General features: G+C 43.8%; 1 protein-coding gene across 4 annotated transcripts; it reads left to right on the forward strand.

The window, feature by feature from the left end:
- Positions 1–1,766: 1,766 nt before the first annotated feature.
- On the forward strand, positions 1,767–7,918 carry LOC103707308 (myosin-binding protein 7). 4 transcript variants are annotated; one of them, XR_003385870.2, is made up of 3 exons: positions 1,767–3,596; positions 7,184–7,278; positions 7,366–7,407. XR_003385870.2 is itself a non-coding variant. In XM_008791749.4 (3 exons), the coding sequence occupies exons 1-3, from the start codon at positions 2,253–2,255 to the stop codon at positions 7,466–7,468; spliced, it is 1,494 nt and encodes a 497-aa protein (XP_008789971.1). In that variant the 5' UTR covers positions 1,840–2,252; the 3' UTR covers positions 7,469–7,918. The 4 variants fall into 4 exon arrangements, 1 of the variants encoding a protein (XP_008789971.1); XR_003385871.2 differs by lacking the exon at positions 7,366–7,407 and adding an exon at positions 6,731–6,790 and having other exon boundaries at positions 7,184–7,200; XR_604132.4 differs by lacking the exon at positions 7,366–7,407 and adding an exon at positions 6,731–6,790 and having other exon boundaries at positions 1,768–3,596; positions 7,232–7,278.
- The last annotated feature ends 7,924 nt before the right edge of the window (positions 7,919–15,842 follow it).

Below are 15,842 nucleotides of genomic sequence, written 5' to 3' on the forward strand. Positions count from 1 at the left end.
AAATTGGCTAAATAATGGCCATTATGTTTGATATTGTTAGGTATATGAGATGATGATCGAGGGACTCCCACAAACGGTCATAATGGCTGTTATTCAAAGCCGTGCCTTTTAGATCTCCACGATTTTGGTTTGGAGGAAATACAATTTAGACTGTTAGAGGAAAAAAAAAAGGAGAACTATGATCAAGATGAGAACAAGCAATGGTTGTTATTTTATTTATTATTATTATTATTATTATGTAAAATAATATTAAATTCATATCTCTGTTCCTACTTTTGGGAAATAAATTTTTTATTCAATAAATGATGATTGATTTTAATGTTGTACCTTTTCTTATATTATTGCTCGGTAACTCCCAACGCAGACTTATTACAGCTGTGAGAAATATTATAACAATCAATAAATCCATTCTAGTGCATATTTGGATAAATTATGATAATTTTCAATACTATTTTTTGAGAAAAAAATATTTTTATTATTATAGCATAGGCTTTTCCCCATGGTCTCTTGGCCCTGGTGCATATTGAACTATTGCTACCTGTCCTGTTCTCTCAACGCAAACCATTCTTTTTGTTCCTTCTCCTCTTTGAGATGAAACATTCGCCTGGAGCAAGATAGAGGATGGGAGCTTGCATCACCCAAAAGTGAAGGTGCATCTTCACTAATTCTACCAATTCTTTTTTTATATGTATAAAAAAGGAATTCTCTGGGCAGATGCTGTAAGGAGATTGAAATAGCTTTTTTTTTTTTTTTTTGGCTAAAAGAGATCGAATTAGTTCGACATATACATTGAATTGCCAAACTTGCATTTGTGGGCCCGAGAAATTTTCTTGTGCGTATAATTGGCCCCACAAAGTACTCTAGATGCATTTGTCCTTGTGCAAATAATCTGAGCTTTAGAGTATTTCTCTATGTAGTTGATGGATGATTATAACCATCCATTGTTTCTTTCTGTATGCTTCATATATCGTTAGTATTATAATACAAAAAAGTTAATAGTTTTAACCATAATATGCCGTATCGTACCGAATTGAACCGTACCGTACTGATTTGGTACCATATACTATAGTAGTGTGGCACTGATTTTAACTACCCAAAAAGGAAATAATGGTTTTGGATTGGATCTGTTATATTGGGATATTGGAGGTATATGAAACTGGATTGAGACTGTAGCAGGAGCCATGGGAATCCTTGTTTGTTTCCTTCCCTCTCGGACAAGGAGGGGGACAGGAGTCAGAGACCGGAGTCCGAGTCTCTTGGAAAGGTTAGTTGGGTCAACGGTCTGTGGGTTCAAAAGCCGAGCTCCAAACCTTCTTCAAAAAACCATGCAGAGAGAGGGAAGAGAGTGATTGGGTGGGGTTTTTCGAGCCTCGCTGACATGGCTTGATGGGCCTAACGCCAGCCCAAACCTTCTTCAAAAAACCATGCAGAGATAACCACAAAACTTAACCACTTGGTTTTATTTCGTTTATTATTTATGCATGTGTTGGTCTCTCACTGTACCATGGAATCACGCAATTTGGAACATCCTCGGTGACCCTCAAAATTGGTAAACATATATATCTCTCTCTCTCTATATATATAATTTCCTCGGAGTCTTAATATTTAATAATCACGAAAAAAGTGACCTGGCAACAAGAAGCTGGACGGCTAATATTTAGTGAAGAGTTTTTTTTCGGTCGGTCCTCCTGAAATGAAACCCCAACCGTCGCCTCCCTTCCCCAGGTCCCCTGAGTCCCCTCCCTTCTCGCCCCAAACGCCGTCCCTCACCGATAATATTAAATTAATTTATTAATAATAATTAATTAATATTAAATTAAATAGAAAGAAACCATAAAAATTCCATTTCCGATAGAGACGCACAGACTCGTATAGAGAGGGGAGGAGGAAAAGAAAAATTTCCTAGGGTTTCGATTTTTTCTTTTTTAATTTTTTCGAACGCTCCTCCCTCCTTCTCTTCCTTTCTATCTACAAATCCAAACCCTAGGCGTCTCGATCTGACAAAGAAAGGCTTCGGCTTCTTCTCGCTAGCAATTCTCTCCCTTCTCCTCCCATTCCTCGTCCTCTTCCTCCCCCTCCTCTCTTCTTCCTCCTCCAAACTCCCCACGACAACGGCGGAGGAGGAGATAGAGGAAGAGGAAGAGGAAGAAGAAGCGGTAGCCCCGGCGGCAGAGGCAGAGGCGGAGAGGGGGAGAGGCGTGGTTGAATCCAAGAAGAAGGGGAGGAGAACCGATGCTGGCGGCGGGGGATCCATGGATCCCGAGGAACCCCCGCCGGCGGCGGCCCAACCGCCACAGTGCGACTGCTCATGCCTCTGCTGCGGCCCCACCGCCGCCTGGCGCCGCTCCCTGAAGCGCAAGCTCGACCAGGTGGAGGCCGGGGTGGCCGTGGCCACCATGAACGCCCGCCGCGACCGCCCCATCGCTGGAGAGGGAGAAGGAGACGAGGAGGTGGCCCGGGTGGAGATCGAGAACGAGGCGGCGGCGCTTCGGGAGGCGCTGGGGAGCCACCAGCAGTCCATCCAGGAGCTGTACACGGAGCTGGAGGAAGAGCGGAACGCGGCGGCGACGGCAGCGAGCGAGGCGATGTCGATGATCCTCCGGCTTCAGCGGGAGAAGGCGGAGGCCCAGATGGAGGCTCGCCAGTTCAAGCGCTTCGCTGAGGAGAAGATGGCTCACGAACAGCAGGAGTTTGCCGCCCTCGAAGACCTCCTCTTCAAGCGCGACCAGGCCGTCCAATCCCTCTCCTGCGAGGTCCAGGCCTACAAGCACTGCCTCCTCAGCTACGGGATCATCGCCTCCTCCGCCGCCCCCACCCCAACCGAGCCTCTCACACCCGACGCCGCCACCGCTACTGCCTCTGCCGATGTCCTCTATTCCCAATTCGACCTCCCTCCGCCTCCTCCACTGCCGTCGTCCTTATACGACTACCCTCCCCTCCGCTGCACCGTGCCCTCCGAGGCTGACAATTATGGTGCTGCAACCGATCTCGAAAAGTACCCCTTTGGCGAGACCCCTCGCGAGCACCTCCAGAAGCTCGAGCAGCGCATCTGCCAGTTGGAGAGAATGCCGAGCAGCAGCCATTTTGTCATGGACAAGGGGGTCATTGGCCAGTCCCCGAGAGGACGAGGAGGTTACCGCCCAAAGCATCTCAGGAAGTTCTCCTCCTTTGACAGCTTCGGCCCTGGGTCGCCCACATTCAACAGAGGAGAAGAATTTCCTGTTATGGTGGACCGTGCATGGGATTGCAGTGGGAGGGATGATATGAGCGACAGGGTGTACACGGTCGATGCAGTGAACGGGGTGATGGTTGGGGCATGCGAGTCATATATGAGCACACCGAGGGAGTTTTGGAGCCAGCGGGATCCAGGCAGTGTTGAAGAAGGGGAGATACGGAAGCTGTACATGAGGCTCCAGGCTCTCGAGGCTGACAGGGAATCGATGAGGCAGGCAATTATATCGATGGGCACAGATAAGGCGCAGACAGTGCTGCTGAAGGAAATAGCTCAGCAGCTGTGTAAGGATGCAGTGCCGGAGAGGAGGATCATAAAGAAGCAATCTTTTCTTAAGAGATTTTCAATCATGTCCGCTATTAAGGTAATTTATTTTATATAAATGCTCATAGTTAGTTAATTCAAGGCTTATTGATTATTGGTTTAATTAGAATGAAAGATCAGCAGTCCGAACTATTGTTATAAGAAATCAGTGTCTTATTCTCTCAGCATCTGGTTTAGAAATTTGCCAAATAATGAAAAAGTTCAGATCATTAAAAGAGTTAGACAATCATATATAATGAAATTTGCATTTTAGATTTGATTGGTTGCCTTAAAGTCCTGTAGGATCCTTTCAACCATGGACGTGGCACTTTCTCATTATCATGTATTACTAGGATAAGGTGCAATTGGAATATCTTATTAGTTTTATAATGATTGCCACAACAACCTTTGTCTTTTTGTACATTGGCCATGCTCATCCATTTCTAATTAATTTCGCTTCCGAGTTAAGAGTTCATTTCCATGAATGGTTGTGCCGTCAGAGTTCAGGATCTTGCTATTGTCATCCTTTTATAGGAATTTTTAAAGAACTATCAAGAAGTCATAGGAGGCAGATGAATTATGTTTTGGTCAGTGACCGAGCAAAGTTATGTTACTGTTTTAAGAAGCAGTCTTTGTAGCCACATATGCATATGTCTTCACCATGGAGGATCTAGGGCGTCTTTCTATGTAGTTTGGTTTCATAGTGGGCACCAAAGACCTAAAGCTTTGGATATGCATCCCTCCACCTCCTCTATGATTATTTCTATTCCTTCTGATTCTTTTTTTGAGCTATTTCTAAATTTTGTATTTGTTCTATCTATTGTTATAAATTTATTTAACTTTTTCCCTGTAAATAGGAACCATGTAGGTGCTAGCCCAAGCGGTAGCATATTGCTTAGGCACCATGCAGTGCCTTAACCTCCTGCACAATGCAGACACTTCTTAAAACCTAGATCTTGCTCTACTTTGATGAAGTACAATGTGCAGATATATTATCACCAGTTGAGTCTGATTGTAGGACCGCAACAATACAGCTTATGACCCTTCTTGATGTTGATGCATGACCCATGTAATACATTTTTTGAGGAAGTCTAGCATTTTATAGGCAGGAGAAAAGATAGAAATGAAATTTTAGTAGAAATATATGTTTTTCTAATCTGTAGTCCAAATGAACATTCAAAATGGGGTGGCAGTGGGTTCAGACATCAGCAACTCCTGTTGTCGAGGCAATCATGAACTGAGCTGCATGGATTAGCGCAGCACATATGGTTACTTTTCAGGGTCTGTAAATTACTTAATTGAGCGCTCGTGTTTAGATTGGTTGAGAAGTTATACTCTGACTAGATGTGCTTTAAAATAGCCTAACTTAGCTAGTCAACTTGTAAAATATCCAGAATCATTTGGCCCATGTATTAAATGAATTTGGTGTTTTCCTACATTGTTATATGTATGTGACTACATCTTGAGTTTATCCTTCTTTGTAGGGAAGTTCATACTTTAGTCTCTTTTACTTTCTTTTTTATTTTTATTTTGTTATGCCTACGCATCATCACTAGTACAACTCACCAACTCGTTCTTGTTTAGTATCAACCACCAAGATGCACTTTTTTCTTATTGTTATGCAACCATGCAGCATGCAGAACTATGCAACTATGTAGCATGTCGAATGGTGCACCTTTTTTTATATTTTTTTTTCAGATTAGTCTGTAATATCTTCCATGTTTGTGTATTAATCCCTGCTTTTTTCATATTTATACAAAGATTCTTCTAAAGTTCTCCATTTGTAGAAATCCATCCTTTCACTAATTTTCATTTATTGAACTATAGTTAAGGTTAACCATGATAGCATAAGGACAAAAATGCCCTTGTCTTAGCAACAAATGAGGCTTGGCCCTTGGCCCTTACTCACCTAATACTCTCTCTTCTTGCTCAGGACTTGGCCGCTATGAGAGCAATATCAAGGGGAATGGATAAAGGGGTTGGTTAATTTTGAGAACTAGGGACAAATGTCCAGAAGATATGAAACCAACAATTTTGGAAGAATAGAATATTCTGTTATTATCTAACTTAACCCAAGACATGCATAAGTATTAAGTTACAATATTTCATGGATTAAAATATAAATATGAAAAGACATGGATTAATATGCAAATATAGAATATTATAGGGATGAATCTGCAAAAGCCTCTTTATAAAAAGATGAAAATAATGCTTTAGAATCTTAGTAGCAGAAAATTTCTGTCTGAGATGCTGTTTCAGAATCTCTTATGAAAAGCTCCTCCATGGCCACCGCCTCCTCGGCCTCATCATAGTTGACAAGTTCAATCTCTCTCCCGTGGTAGAGGAAAAACCAACACTTAATCAACCCTCCTCCCCCTTCCTCTTCCTTGGCCTCCTTATAGTTGCCAAGTTCTCTCTTCTCCTGGCAAAGAAAACAACATGACATCCCAATCTGAAGGGTTGATACCTTAAAAATCTATACTGTACCATCATTTGACTAGGCTAAAATCAAGGTGGCCCATGCTTATCCAGTAATGGTCCATCACTTAATAAATTGACAGCTCTCATGCTGATTAGGATCCAAATGGCATGTTGATCATCCAAATCGCTCTAGGTTACCTGTTTTTATATGGCAAATGTGGAACTTACATTACAAGGTTCAACCCTTGTTCCTTTTTAAAGATTGAAGGCTTCATATAGAGTCAAATGGTGACATCAGTACTTTTATTTTCTTAGAGAAAGGTTGTGCAGAGCCTAAGCAATTCATTAAGTGAATGAAACAGCTCTCAAAAGTCCCCCAGTTAAACCAGGAGAACAGAAAACAAGAAGCAAGCTACAAAAGTTGGAGGAGATCCTCTTAACAAGTAAAAACATTACGATCTAACAGAAACTGATTATTTGCAGAACAGGACTGGTCAGCTTTCTTTTACTTTCATTCACTCCCAATATAATGGCATCAGTACTTCGTCAAGGAGATTGTTGCTGACACTGTTTCTAGATTTATATACCAGACTGATTGGTTGTAAACAAATATACTTGTGCTCAATCTAGGTCTACAACTCGCTAGATTAGTGTTATTTTTCTTATAGTGATGCAGCAGTGCTTAGCTCTGTAGTTCTATTTCACTTGCTTTTGAGCTCTGCAAGTCTCATGCTCAAAGTAGATTTTAACTAGCAACTCTTTTGTTCATGGAAGGTTTGATATCACAGTAGATGCAGCAGGATACCTTTTCAAATCCTGATTATTCTCTTGCATGTAAGTTACTTAGTCTGCGTACTTTCTGCAATCTTTGACATCATTCAGATTGTTTTTGTCCAATCTTGCGTACCAGACTTTGTGAATGCCATTCATTTATGAATATGCTTCTAAACTAGAGCAAGGAATAAATCTGTAAGCTATTGTAAGAGCATCAGTGGTGAATCTAAAATTGGACGGCGCATAGAGTTCTGAAATGAGTAGTCTGACTTGCCCTAATTGCATGTGTTTCTTTGAATTACCTAATACATTATTTTAGATAATTTACTCTGTAAAAGTCATCATGAAGTCTTCGTTAGGGATCATTATAATGGTCTCAGTTTTTTGTGCCATGTTATTTGCTGTCTTACAGTTGCTGGTATTTGCTAGTTAATTTTCATTCTGCATTTGCAGTATTTGGGATGATTCTTTGCTTAAACTTTTCTCCCTTTTTTCCTTCAGCGGGTCATGTCATTTCTTTTCTGGAGAAAGAAATCTTCCCGGATCAAGTAAGTGCTTATTTTGGTTGAAGGTTCTGATGATTTTGTTTGGAGGGTTTAATGACGGTTAACTGTTGCTTTGAATGTTTGTGTCAGGTACACATTCGGGTTATCGGCCAGCAATGCTGGCTTATTGCTGCTTTTAGACAAGACTTCCCGTATGCGGCACAGGAGATTTCTCACAAGAACACAGTGGTGAACTGGTGATAGTGATTGAATTCGACTGTCTCCTACATGCTACATGTGCAGTTCCTCTGAAACATAAGTGCATTGGTATAAAACTGAATAGAATGTTGGTCATGTCTGGATATTATTTGGAAATCAATTCTTTCATGGATGTCACCAGATTGTAGATGAAAAGTCTCTTTGTTGTATTTCTTGCTTTTTTTTTTTTTCATCTACCCTCTACATGTTTGATGAGCAAACAAGGAGCACGTATATAGGAAGCATGCCCTACAATCTGTTGTAACTCAGCTTACGATGGACATCCTTGATATCCTGTATGCATACTGAGGTCTCTCCATATAGCCACGGCCTCAGCGTGTGATCTATGTGCTTTTTGTTTATTTTTTTGTTTTTATTTTTTGTTCTTACTGCCTTCTTTGTTGAAATACAGAATATTGAGAGGGAACTAAACCATGGTACGTGGACCTCTGAATTTTTCGTAATGCTTGCATGCCGTGATTTGTGGGATTTTGTTTTTTTTTTTCTCCTTGTTTATTTGTTGATGAGTTTTGGTGGAAGCTGGCTAAAATGCTTCAGTGTCATCCTCGCAAGCCGGGAGACGGTTTCATCTTGGCTTGGGGTCAGGCTGAAGACCCAGCCCAAAGAATCTCAGGCACTGGCTTGTAAGTAGCTTTCAAGGCTCTAAGTTTCCCCATTACCTGAATGATACATTCGGTGGCGATGCATTCCTACTTGCTCTGCTCATATGTATGACTCCTTCCTCTCTTCTGCTCATTTCAGGTTGGTTGGTGGGAACCGAATACGCCTCTACAGAAAAATGGGATGCCCATGCGTGCCCCCTTTCTGTGGGTAACTCATGCATGTCCTCTTACGTGCCCGGCCTTGCACACTGATGTGGCAGTGCATGATTGGTTCGTAGACCATGTTGCAGACTTTTATTCGAGGAATGCTGTGGAAAGTGTCTGGGGACTTCCTATGTCAATTACTAGGGAGGTGTGAATGAAAACCAGCTGAAGGTATACATGAAAAATCAGTTCTCGAGGGTTCAAATTGAAAGGAAAACACCGGGACATATAATAATGCCCTACTCAGGATGCCGGCGATGAACACCATTGATGGGGTTTTTTTTTTTTTGGCTAAAGTGGGCATTTCATATATCACGGATACGAATATATTCAATAAAATCGGAATATAAAAGATTTTGAAATGCTTCAGACATCTATCTCTTCTCAGACCATAAGATATCTCTTGAGTAACTTGCTATATATGCTGTTATACGGTCGGCCGCTTTATTGGTCTTTCGATATACATGTATAGTCTGAAATATAAGATTTTTTTATTATCATCTAAATATTGCAGAGCAGAGGATGATCACCTTTATGACTACTCAGGCTCTGCGGATTCAGCTAATCTCCTTAATGGCCTTCGGGAATCTAAAAACTCCTCGCCAATGCCCTACGTTCTCTGGCATCGGGGCTGAGGGAGGGGAGAGGCTGCTTCTAAAACGACGACCCGAACTTGGGGAGTTCTAAATACACCCCCCTGAGAGGACACCCCCCAAAAACCAAAAAAAAAAACCCCAAACTAACCTTTAGTGTAATTACCATATTGCCCTTGAAATTTTCTCAGTACACCCCCCTTCCTCCTCCTCCGTCTCCTCCTCCGTTTCGTTTTGAAAAGGAAAAAAAAAACCACCCCTCAAACCCCCCTTAAACCCCTCGATCCATTTACATCGTTTAGGCGATCTTTGAAGGAGATTTAAGCCCCATTCGAAGCATGGACAAGCAACTAGTGATTTGGGACGAAGAATCGGCCGCAAAGGTACGTGTTCCACCTTGTTTCGAAAGTTTTTTTTTTCACGGTTCGTGCTCCGTTCGGCACTGGATCGCCGAACAAAAGGCTTCTGTTCGGCTGCATAGTGCTGAACAGAAGCCTTCTGTTCGGCAACGCTCTACCGAACAGAAGGCTTCTGTTCGGCTGCACAGTGCCGAACATAAGGCTTCTGTCCGGCACACTGAAGCCGAACAGAAGGCTTCTGTTCGGCACTCTGCAGCCGAACAGAAGCCTTCTCGTGCCAAATCGCGTGCCGTGCTGAATTTTGTGCCGAACAGATCCTCTGATTCATTAATTCTTGGTGATAAATTATTTTATATGTAGGGCTATGCTACAACCGAATCGAGTATAATTGGATCAGAATTTGTACTGGATTACACAAGCGAATTTACAACTTACGAGGTATTATAATATATTGTGCAATTTTGTATTAGTTTAGCGAGCTATTTTTACAACTGTGTACTTACATAAATTGTTTAATGTATAGATCTTCAAGAGTAGAGAGGACTTGTGTAATTGGTGTCGTGAAGCTGGGAGGCGAAATGGTTTTGTTGTTGTAATCAAATCATCCGATGCAGGTACCATTTCTAAGAAACCCAGAATTACGTTAGGTTGTGAGAGGGGTGGGACGTACCGAACCACAAAAGAAAAGCGAATAAAGACTGCCTGTGGGACAAAGAAGTGTGGATGCCCTTTTGCATTAAGAGGAAAGAAATTGGATACTGCGGATGATTGGATATTACTGGTCGTATGTGGAGTGCACAATCATCCCGCTGCAGAGAATCTGGAGGGGCACTCATATGCAGGGAGATTATCTGAGCAGGAGACGGAATTGTTAGTGGATATGTCGAAGAGTTTGGTTCGTCCAAAGGACATATTATCCACATTGAAGGAAAGAGATGCCCTCAATGTTACGACTATCAAGACTATCTACAATGTACGTCAACGGTTTAAGGTTGCAGAGAAAGCCGGGAGGTCTGAAATGCAACATCTATTAGGTAAATTATCAGAGGCTAAATATATTGAGTGGCATAGGAATTGTACTAATACGGATGTTGTGCATGACTTATTTTGGGCACACCCTGGCAGCATTGATTTGTTCCGTGCATTTCCCCGTGTGTTGATAATGGATTGCACGTACAAGACGAATAGGTATCGTCTTCCGCTCTTAGAGATTGTGGGGGTGACATCTACTGACATGACATTTTCAGTTGCTTTTGTATACTTAAATTCTGAGGGGGAAGAAAGCTATACTTGGGCATTAGAGAGATTGCGCAGTGTCATAGCTGATGATGTTTTGCCTGAGTTGATTGTTACAGATAGAGACTTGGCTTTGATGAATGCAATTCATAGAGTATTTCCTACTGCTAGACATTTATTATGTAGATGGCATATTAGTAGGAATGTTTTGGCCAAGTGCAAAAAATTTTTCGAATTGAAGGAGAAATGGGATAAATTTATTATGAGTTGGAATGTACTAGTGCTGTCCTCCACGGAAGACGAGTATAATGATCGCTGGAGTGCACTGCAGAGAGAGTTCGGTACCTATCCAGATGCACTACAGTATGTGTCAGATACTTGGCTGAGCAAATACAAGGAAAGATTTGTTGCGGCGTGGACTGATACATGCAGGCACTACGGAAATGTGACGACAAATAGGTATCACAAATAAAGACTCATTTAATTTTAATTTGCCTCAATTCTTATATCTAACTTTCATTTGTTTACTAGGGTCGAGAGTGCACATGCAAAGCTCAAAAAGCAGCTTGGATCAAGCCAAGGAAGTTTCGAGTCATCTTGGACTAGAATACATGGATTGATTGAGTTGCAGCACAGCTCCGTTAAAGCCTCATTGGAGAAGAGTTTATTGGTAGTGCAGCACAACTTCAAGCCAGCTGAATTCAAAGAGTTGCGAGGTTTCATATCTATAAGTGCGTTAAATCATGTCCTCGCCCAATCGAAACGAGCCAATTCAGTTGGATTTGATGATTCAAATTGTGGGTGCGCTATTCGACGCACACATGGTATACCATGTGCTCACCAGATTGCGCGGTACAGGGTGGAAGGTCGGCCCATTCCTCTCGACTGCATAGATCCTCATTGGAGGAAACTTGATATTCTGCCTACCCCCCCCGTGCAGCCAATTCAGTTGAGTTGTGATGCAGAGTTAGATTTGATTGCGCTACGATTCAAGAAGTTAGATGGGGCTTCTCAATTGCAGATGATCAAGAAGTTACGAGAGATTGCAAGTCCAGATAGTACACCTCTTTTAGAGCCTGCAAAACGGAAGACCGGTTCACGTGGGCGCGCTTCACTGAAGGTTGATACGTCTACTCGACGTGACCCGTCTGCGTTTGAGTTGGTTCTATCTGGACAGGATAGTTATTCACCTGGTGTTGAGAAAGTTACCATCCGCAATCCATCTACTCAGATTCAAAAGAGACGGCCCAAGCAAAAGATAAGTACCAAATATTTATTTCCTTACAATAGGTATCACAACGTCTACGGGACGGTCCGTGCCGTGCCGGTATGTCATGTGCCGATACGGGACATGTCGGGACGTGCCGTGCCGAGATGTGCCGATACGGGACATGTCGGGACGTGCCGTGCCGAGATGTGCCGATACGGGATGTGCCGTGCCGAGATGTGCCGATACGGGATGTGCCGTGCCGAGATGTGCCGATACGGGACATGTTCTGCCATTGTTACATATTTTCTATCATTTGATATTATTTGCAGGTTTTTCGTACTAGAGCCCAGTCACATACGCCCATTATCTATATTGATGCTATTCCTTCTGCCTTGAGACCATACATCCAGCATATCAAGGATGTAAAAGCTGATGGGAATTGCGGATTTAGGGCAATAGCTGACTTACTGGGATTTGGAGAAGATGACTGGGTGCGTGTTAGGAAGGATTTATTGCAAGAGTTGCAATGTCATTCGGACCACTATCGCACATTATATGGTGTGGAAGGGACGATTGCTGAGATCACTCATGCATTATCATATTATGATGATTGTCCACCATATGACAGATGGATGACTATGCCGGACATGGGTCATCTTATAGCATCCTGCTATAATGTTGTCCTATACCATCTCTCGTTGCAACAATGTCTGACCTTCCTACCTCTCCGTTCTGTGCCAGTACCTCTTCTATCCCGCAAAGATATCGCTATCGGATTCGTAAATGGAAATCATTTTGTTGAGGTACTACGTTCACAACACTTGCGAATATTTAATTTTGCTTATTTAATTTTGCTTATTTATAATTTTGTAGCTATTAATATTTTCTTATTTCTAATTTTGAAGGTGTTCTTGTTGCCGGGACATCCCGTTCCGCCAGTAGCGACCAACTGGCGAAAATATCATCTTCCTTGTGCTACCGGATGGGAAAATTCATATGAAGCACGGATTCAACAGTTCAAAGAGAGCATCTCACCTAATGTTATAATTAGCGAGACAGTAGAGTTAGATTGATTATTTATATATGTACAATTTTTGAAAGTTGTAAATTTTTTTGGCCTCTTAGAGTCATGTACTGTGAAACTCCATCATCAATATAAATCAAAAAATATCTGTCTTCGCATTGTTAGATTGATTGTTATGTGCACTGTTATATTTGTGTAAAATAGAACGGGCCAGGCTTTACAAAGATTACACGTAAATGTACCAAAAATATATATTTTTCATTAATATCAAAGGCTTTACAAAGATTACAAAGGCTCCATCATCAATCCCTATGACGCCATCGTCGACGCGTGTACTGCTGTACGTCCGAATGAGAGGGTCCTGGATCCGAATGAGAGGGTGCTGTACTCGGGCCAGGCTCATCACCCAGAAGTACCTGATGCATCTGAGAAATAGCATCATATAGGTGCCCGGCACCTAGTGACGTAGCCTCTGAGGGACCCATCCGTACAATGTCGGTACTGATACCGAGTGCAGCTGCATTACGCCGCCGGTGCATGTCAGCATCATCATGACCTCCCCTAGCTCCAGAATGAGTACTCGAGCGCAGATGAGGAGGCTGAACTGCAACGTGCGTGATACGGAGATACCACTCCATGTATCCCGGTACGCTGTCTGATGGCCGGGTAACTGGGTGGCTCCTGCTCGCCTGGCTCAGCACGTGGTCCTCCCACCGCTCCCAAAGCTGATCCATATAGGAGTAATGTATCCGGTACGAGCCTGCTGTGGAACCTCTGTTGGCTCGCGTAGGGGCTAGTGGCGCTCGAGGGATGGTCTGAATACGACCAAACTGTCTAAGAACCCTTTCTGGATGATAGGGTTCTACGATATCAAGGCACTTGATGGAGCCACTAAAAAATGCGACGGGTATATATGGGCGATCTCCCCGAAGCCGATGATGGGGATCCCAAATAACCTGTAAAACAAAAGGTCCATTTCAGTTTAATACTATATCGCATATTAAAAGTACTGACAAACACAAGCAAATGGTAATATGATACGTACCTCATCGATGCTCATAAGGTCCAATGACTCACGTAGAACCACTAAATGGTCCATCGTGGTACGGGATGGAGTACCGGGCATCCAGCGGTGCACGCGGGGACTGGCATCAGTATACTCGAGCGACGGGTGAGGACTGAGTGCTGGAAAATGCTCATAAATCCATGCCTGCAGAAGCGTCATATAACCACTGATCTGTCTCACTGATGACCTCGACGCAATCCCCAACTGCCGATACAAATATGCTAAGGCAGCTGTACCCCAGGCATATGTGCTCACCCTATCCAGATCCCGCAGTAAACACAGATACGCTATAGGCACCCTGGTCCCACTCTTATCAGCAAAGAGTGTGCAGCCTAACAAAAATAACAAATAGGCTCGTGCTGCACACTCTATCCTCTGCTGCCTGTCTCTATCAGATACAGAGTGAAACTGAGTCCTCAGCCACTCCATCCTCACAGACTGACCGCGCGATGACAGTACCTCCTGACGCGCGTCTCCAGCTGACACCCCCAACAACTCCACAAGTAGCTCCTCAGCATCCCGATCACTCATCCTCTCAGGAGAAACTGATACTGAGGAACCTGCGACAGGAATCCCTAAAATGGCGGATACATCATCCAACGTGATAGTGATCTCGCCAAATGGTATATGGAAGGTGTTCGTCTCGGGCTGCCATCTCTCTACGAAGCCCGAAATCAGAATCTTATCGATGAATCGATAAGAGCACTGTACTAACTCTACGAGGCCCGACTGCCTCAATAGTGCTCTGAACCTGGTATTTGGTTGGTTTGAAGACCACCACTTCCATTCACCAACCTTGGCAGTATGGTTCATGCACTTTAGTGGAGCTCGTTCCTGTAATATAAATGTATAATTACTACTACTTTATAAAACATCAATAAACAAAATATAATGCTATAACAAATAAACAATACCTGTTGCCTCCAGATGGAAGCTGCTATATGCGTCCTGAAACTGATCAGGACGGACTCATCCTCTGGACCTCCTGGACATGGTCCAACGGACTCATCGTCTTCGCCCCTAGCGGGCATATCATCATGCTCTGACTCAGGAGAGTCCGATGGCATATGAGCAGGCTCGGGAGAAGCAATCCTAGCACGACGTCTCCTAGCTGACGCCGTAGGTCTAACTCTGGCGGGACGGGGATCCATGTCTGAAAATATAGAAATTCAATGTTAGGCTATATCAAAGAAAATAATTCAATTGCATACATAAATGTTCGGCACAAAATTCAGCACGGCACGAGATTTGGCACCAGAAGCCTTCTGTTCGGCTGCACAGTGCCGAACAGAAGGCTTCTGTTCGGCTGCACAGAGCCGAACAGAAGGCTTCTGTTCGGCTGCACAGAGCCGAACAGAAGGCTTCTGTTCGGCTGCTCAGAGCCGGACAGAACCATTCTGTTCGGCACTGTGCAGCCGAACAGAAGGCTTCTGTTCGGCACCGTGCAGCCGAACAGAAGGCTTCTGTTCGGTTGAGTGTTGCCGAACAGAGGGCTTCTGTTCGGCACTGTTCAGCCGAACAGAAGGGTTCTGTTCGGCGATCCAGTGCCGAACGGAGCACTGGAGGCTTGGGGGCGGGGAGCTACCTTGACGTGGTCGTGGAGGCGCCGGCGAGGTGCTCGTTGCTCGGGAGATGGCCGGGGAGGTGGTTCCGGGAGAATGCCGGCGACGAGAGGGAGAAGGGGAGAATGCCGGCGACGAGAGGGAGAAGGGGGAACGGGGGGGTTTTGGGCGAGGGAGAAGGGGGAGACGGAGGGGGTTTGGCCGCCGGCGAGGTGCTTGAGGTGCTTGAGGCGAAGTTTTTTGGGCGGAAGGGAGAAGCCGGCTGGAGTGGAGTTTTGGAGGGGAAGAGCGGGGTTTGGGGGGGGGGTTTGGGGGGTGTAGAGAGCAATTTAGGTGAGGGGGTGGGGAGGGTGAAGGGTAATTTAGGATTTTTTAATTTTTTAGGGGTGTCCTTAGCAAATGGGGGGGTGTAGAGAGTATTTAATTTTTTTTTAATTTTTGGGGGGTGTCCTGAGCAATCGGGGGGGTGTATTTAGAACTACCCATTATGTA

The sequence above is a fragment of the Phoenix dactylifera genome, chromosome 8 (genome assembly GCF_009389715.1).
Source record: "Phoenix dactylifera cultivar Barhee BC4 chromosome 8, palm_55x_up_171113_PBpolish2nd_filt_p, whole genome shotgun sequence".
Taxonomy (NCBI): Eukaryota; Viridiplantae; Streptophyta; class Magnoliopsida; order Arecales; family Arecaceae; genus Phoenix; species Phoenix dactylifera.

Bases quoted from the DNA above. Each gene is read 5' to 3' on its own strand.
- LOC103707308 (XM_008791749.4), top strand. From the start codon at position 2,253: ATGGATCCCGAGGAACCCCCGCCGGCGGCGGCCCAACCGCCACAGTGC. The intron at 3,597-7,231 runs GTAATTTATTTT...TTTTTCCTTCAG, and splicing joins CAATCATGTCCGCTATTAAG to CGGGTCATGTCATTTCTTTT. The intron at 7,279-7,365 runs GTAAGTGCTTAT...TGTTTGTGTCAG, and splicing joins AAGAAATCTTCCCGGATCAA to GTACACATTCGGGTTATCGG.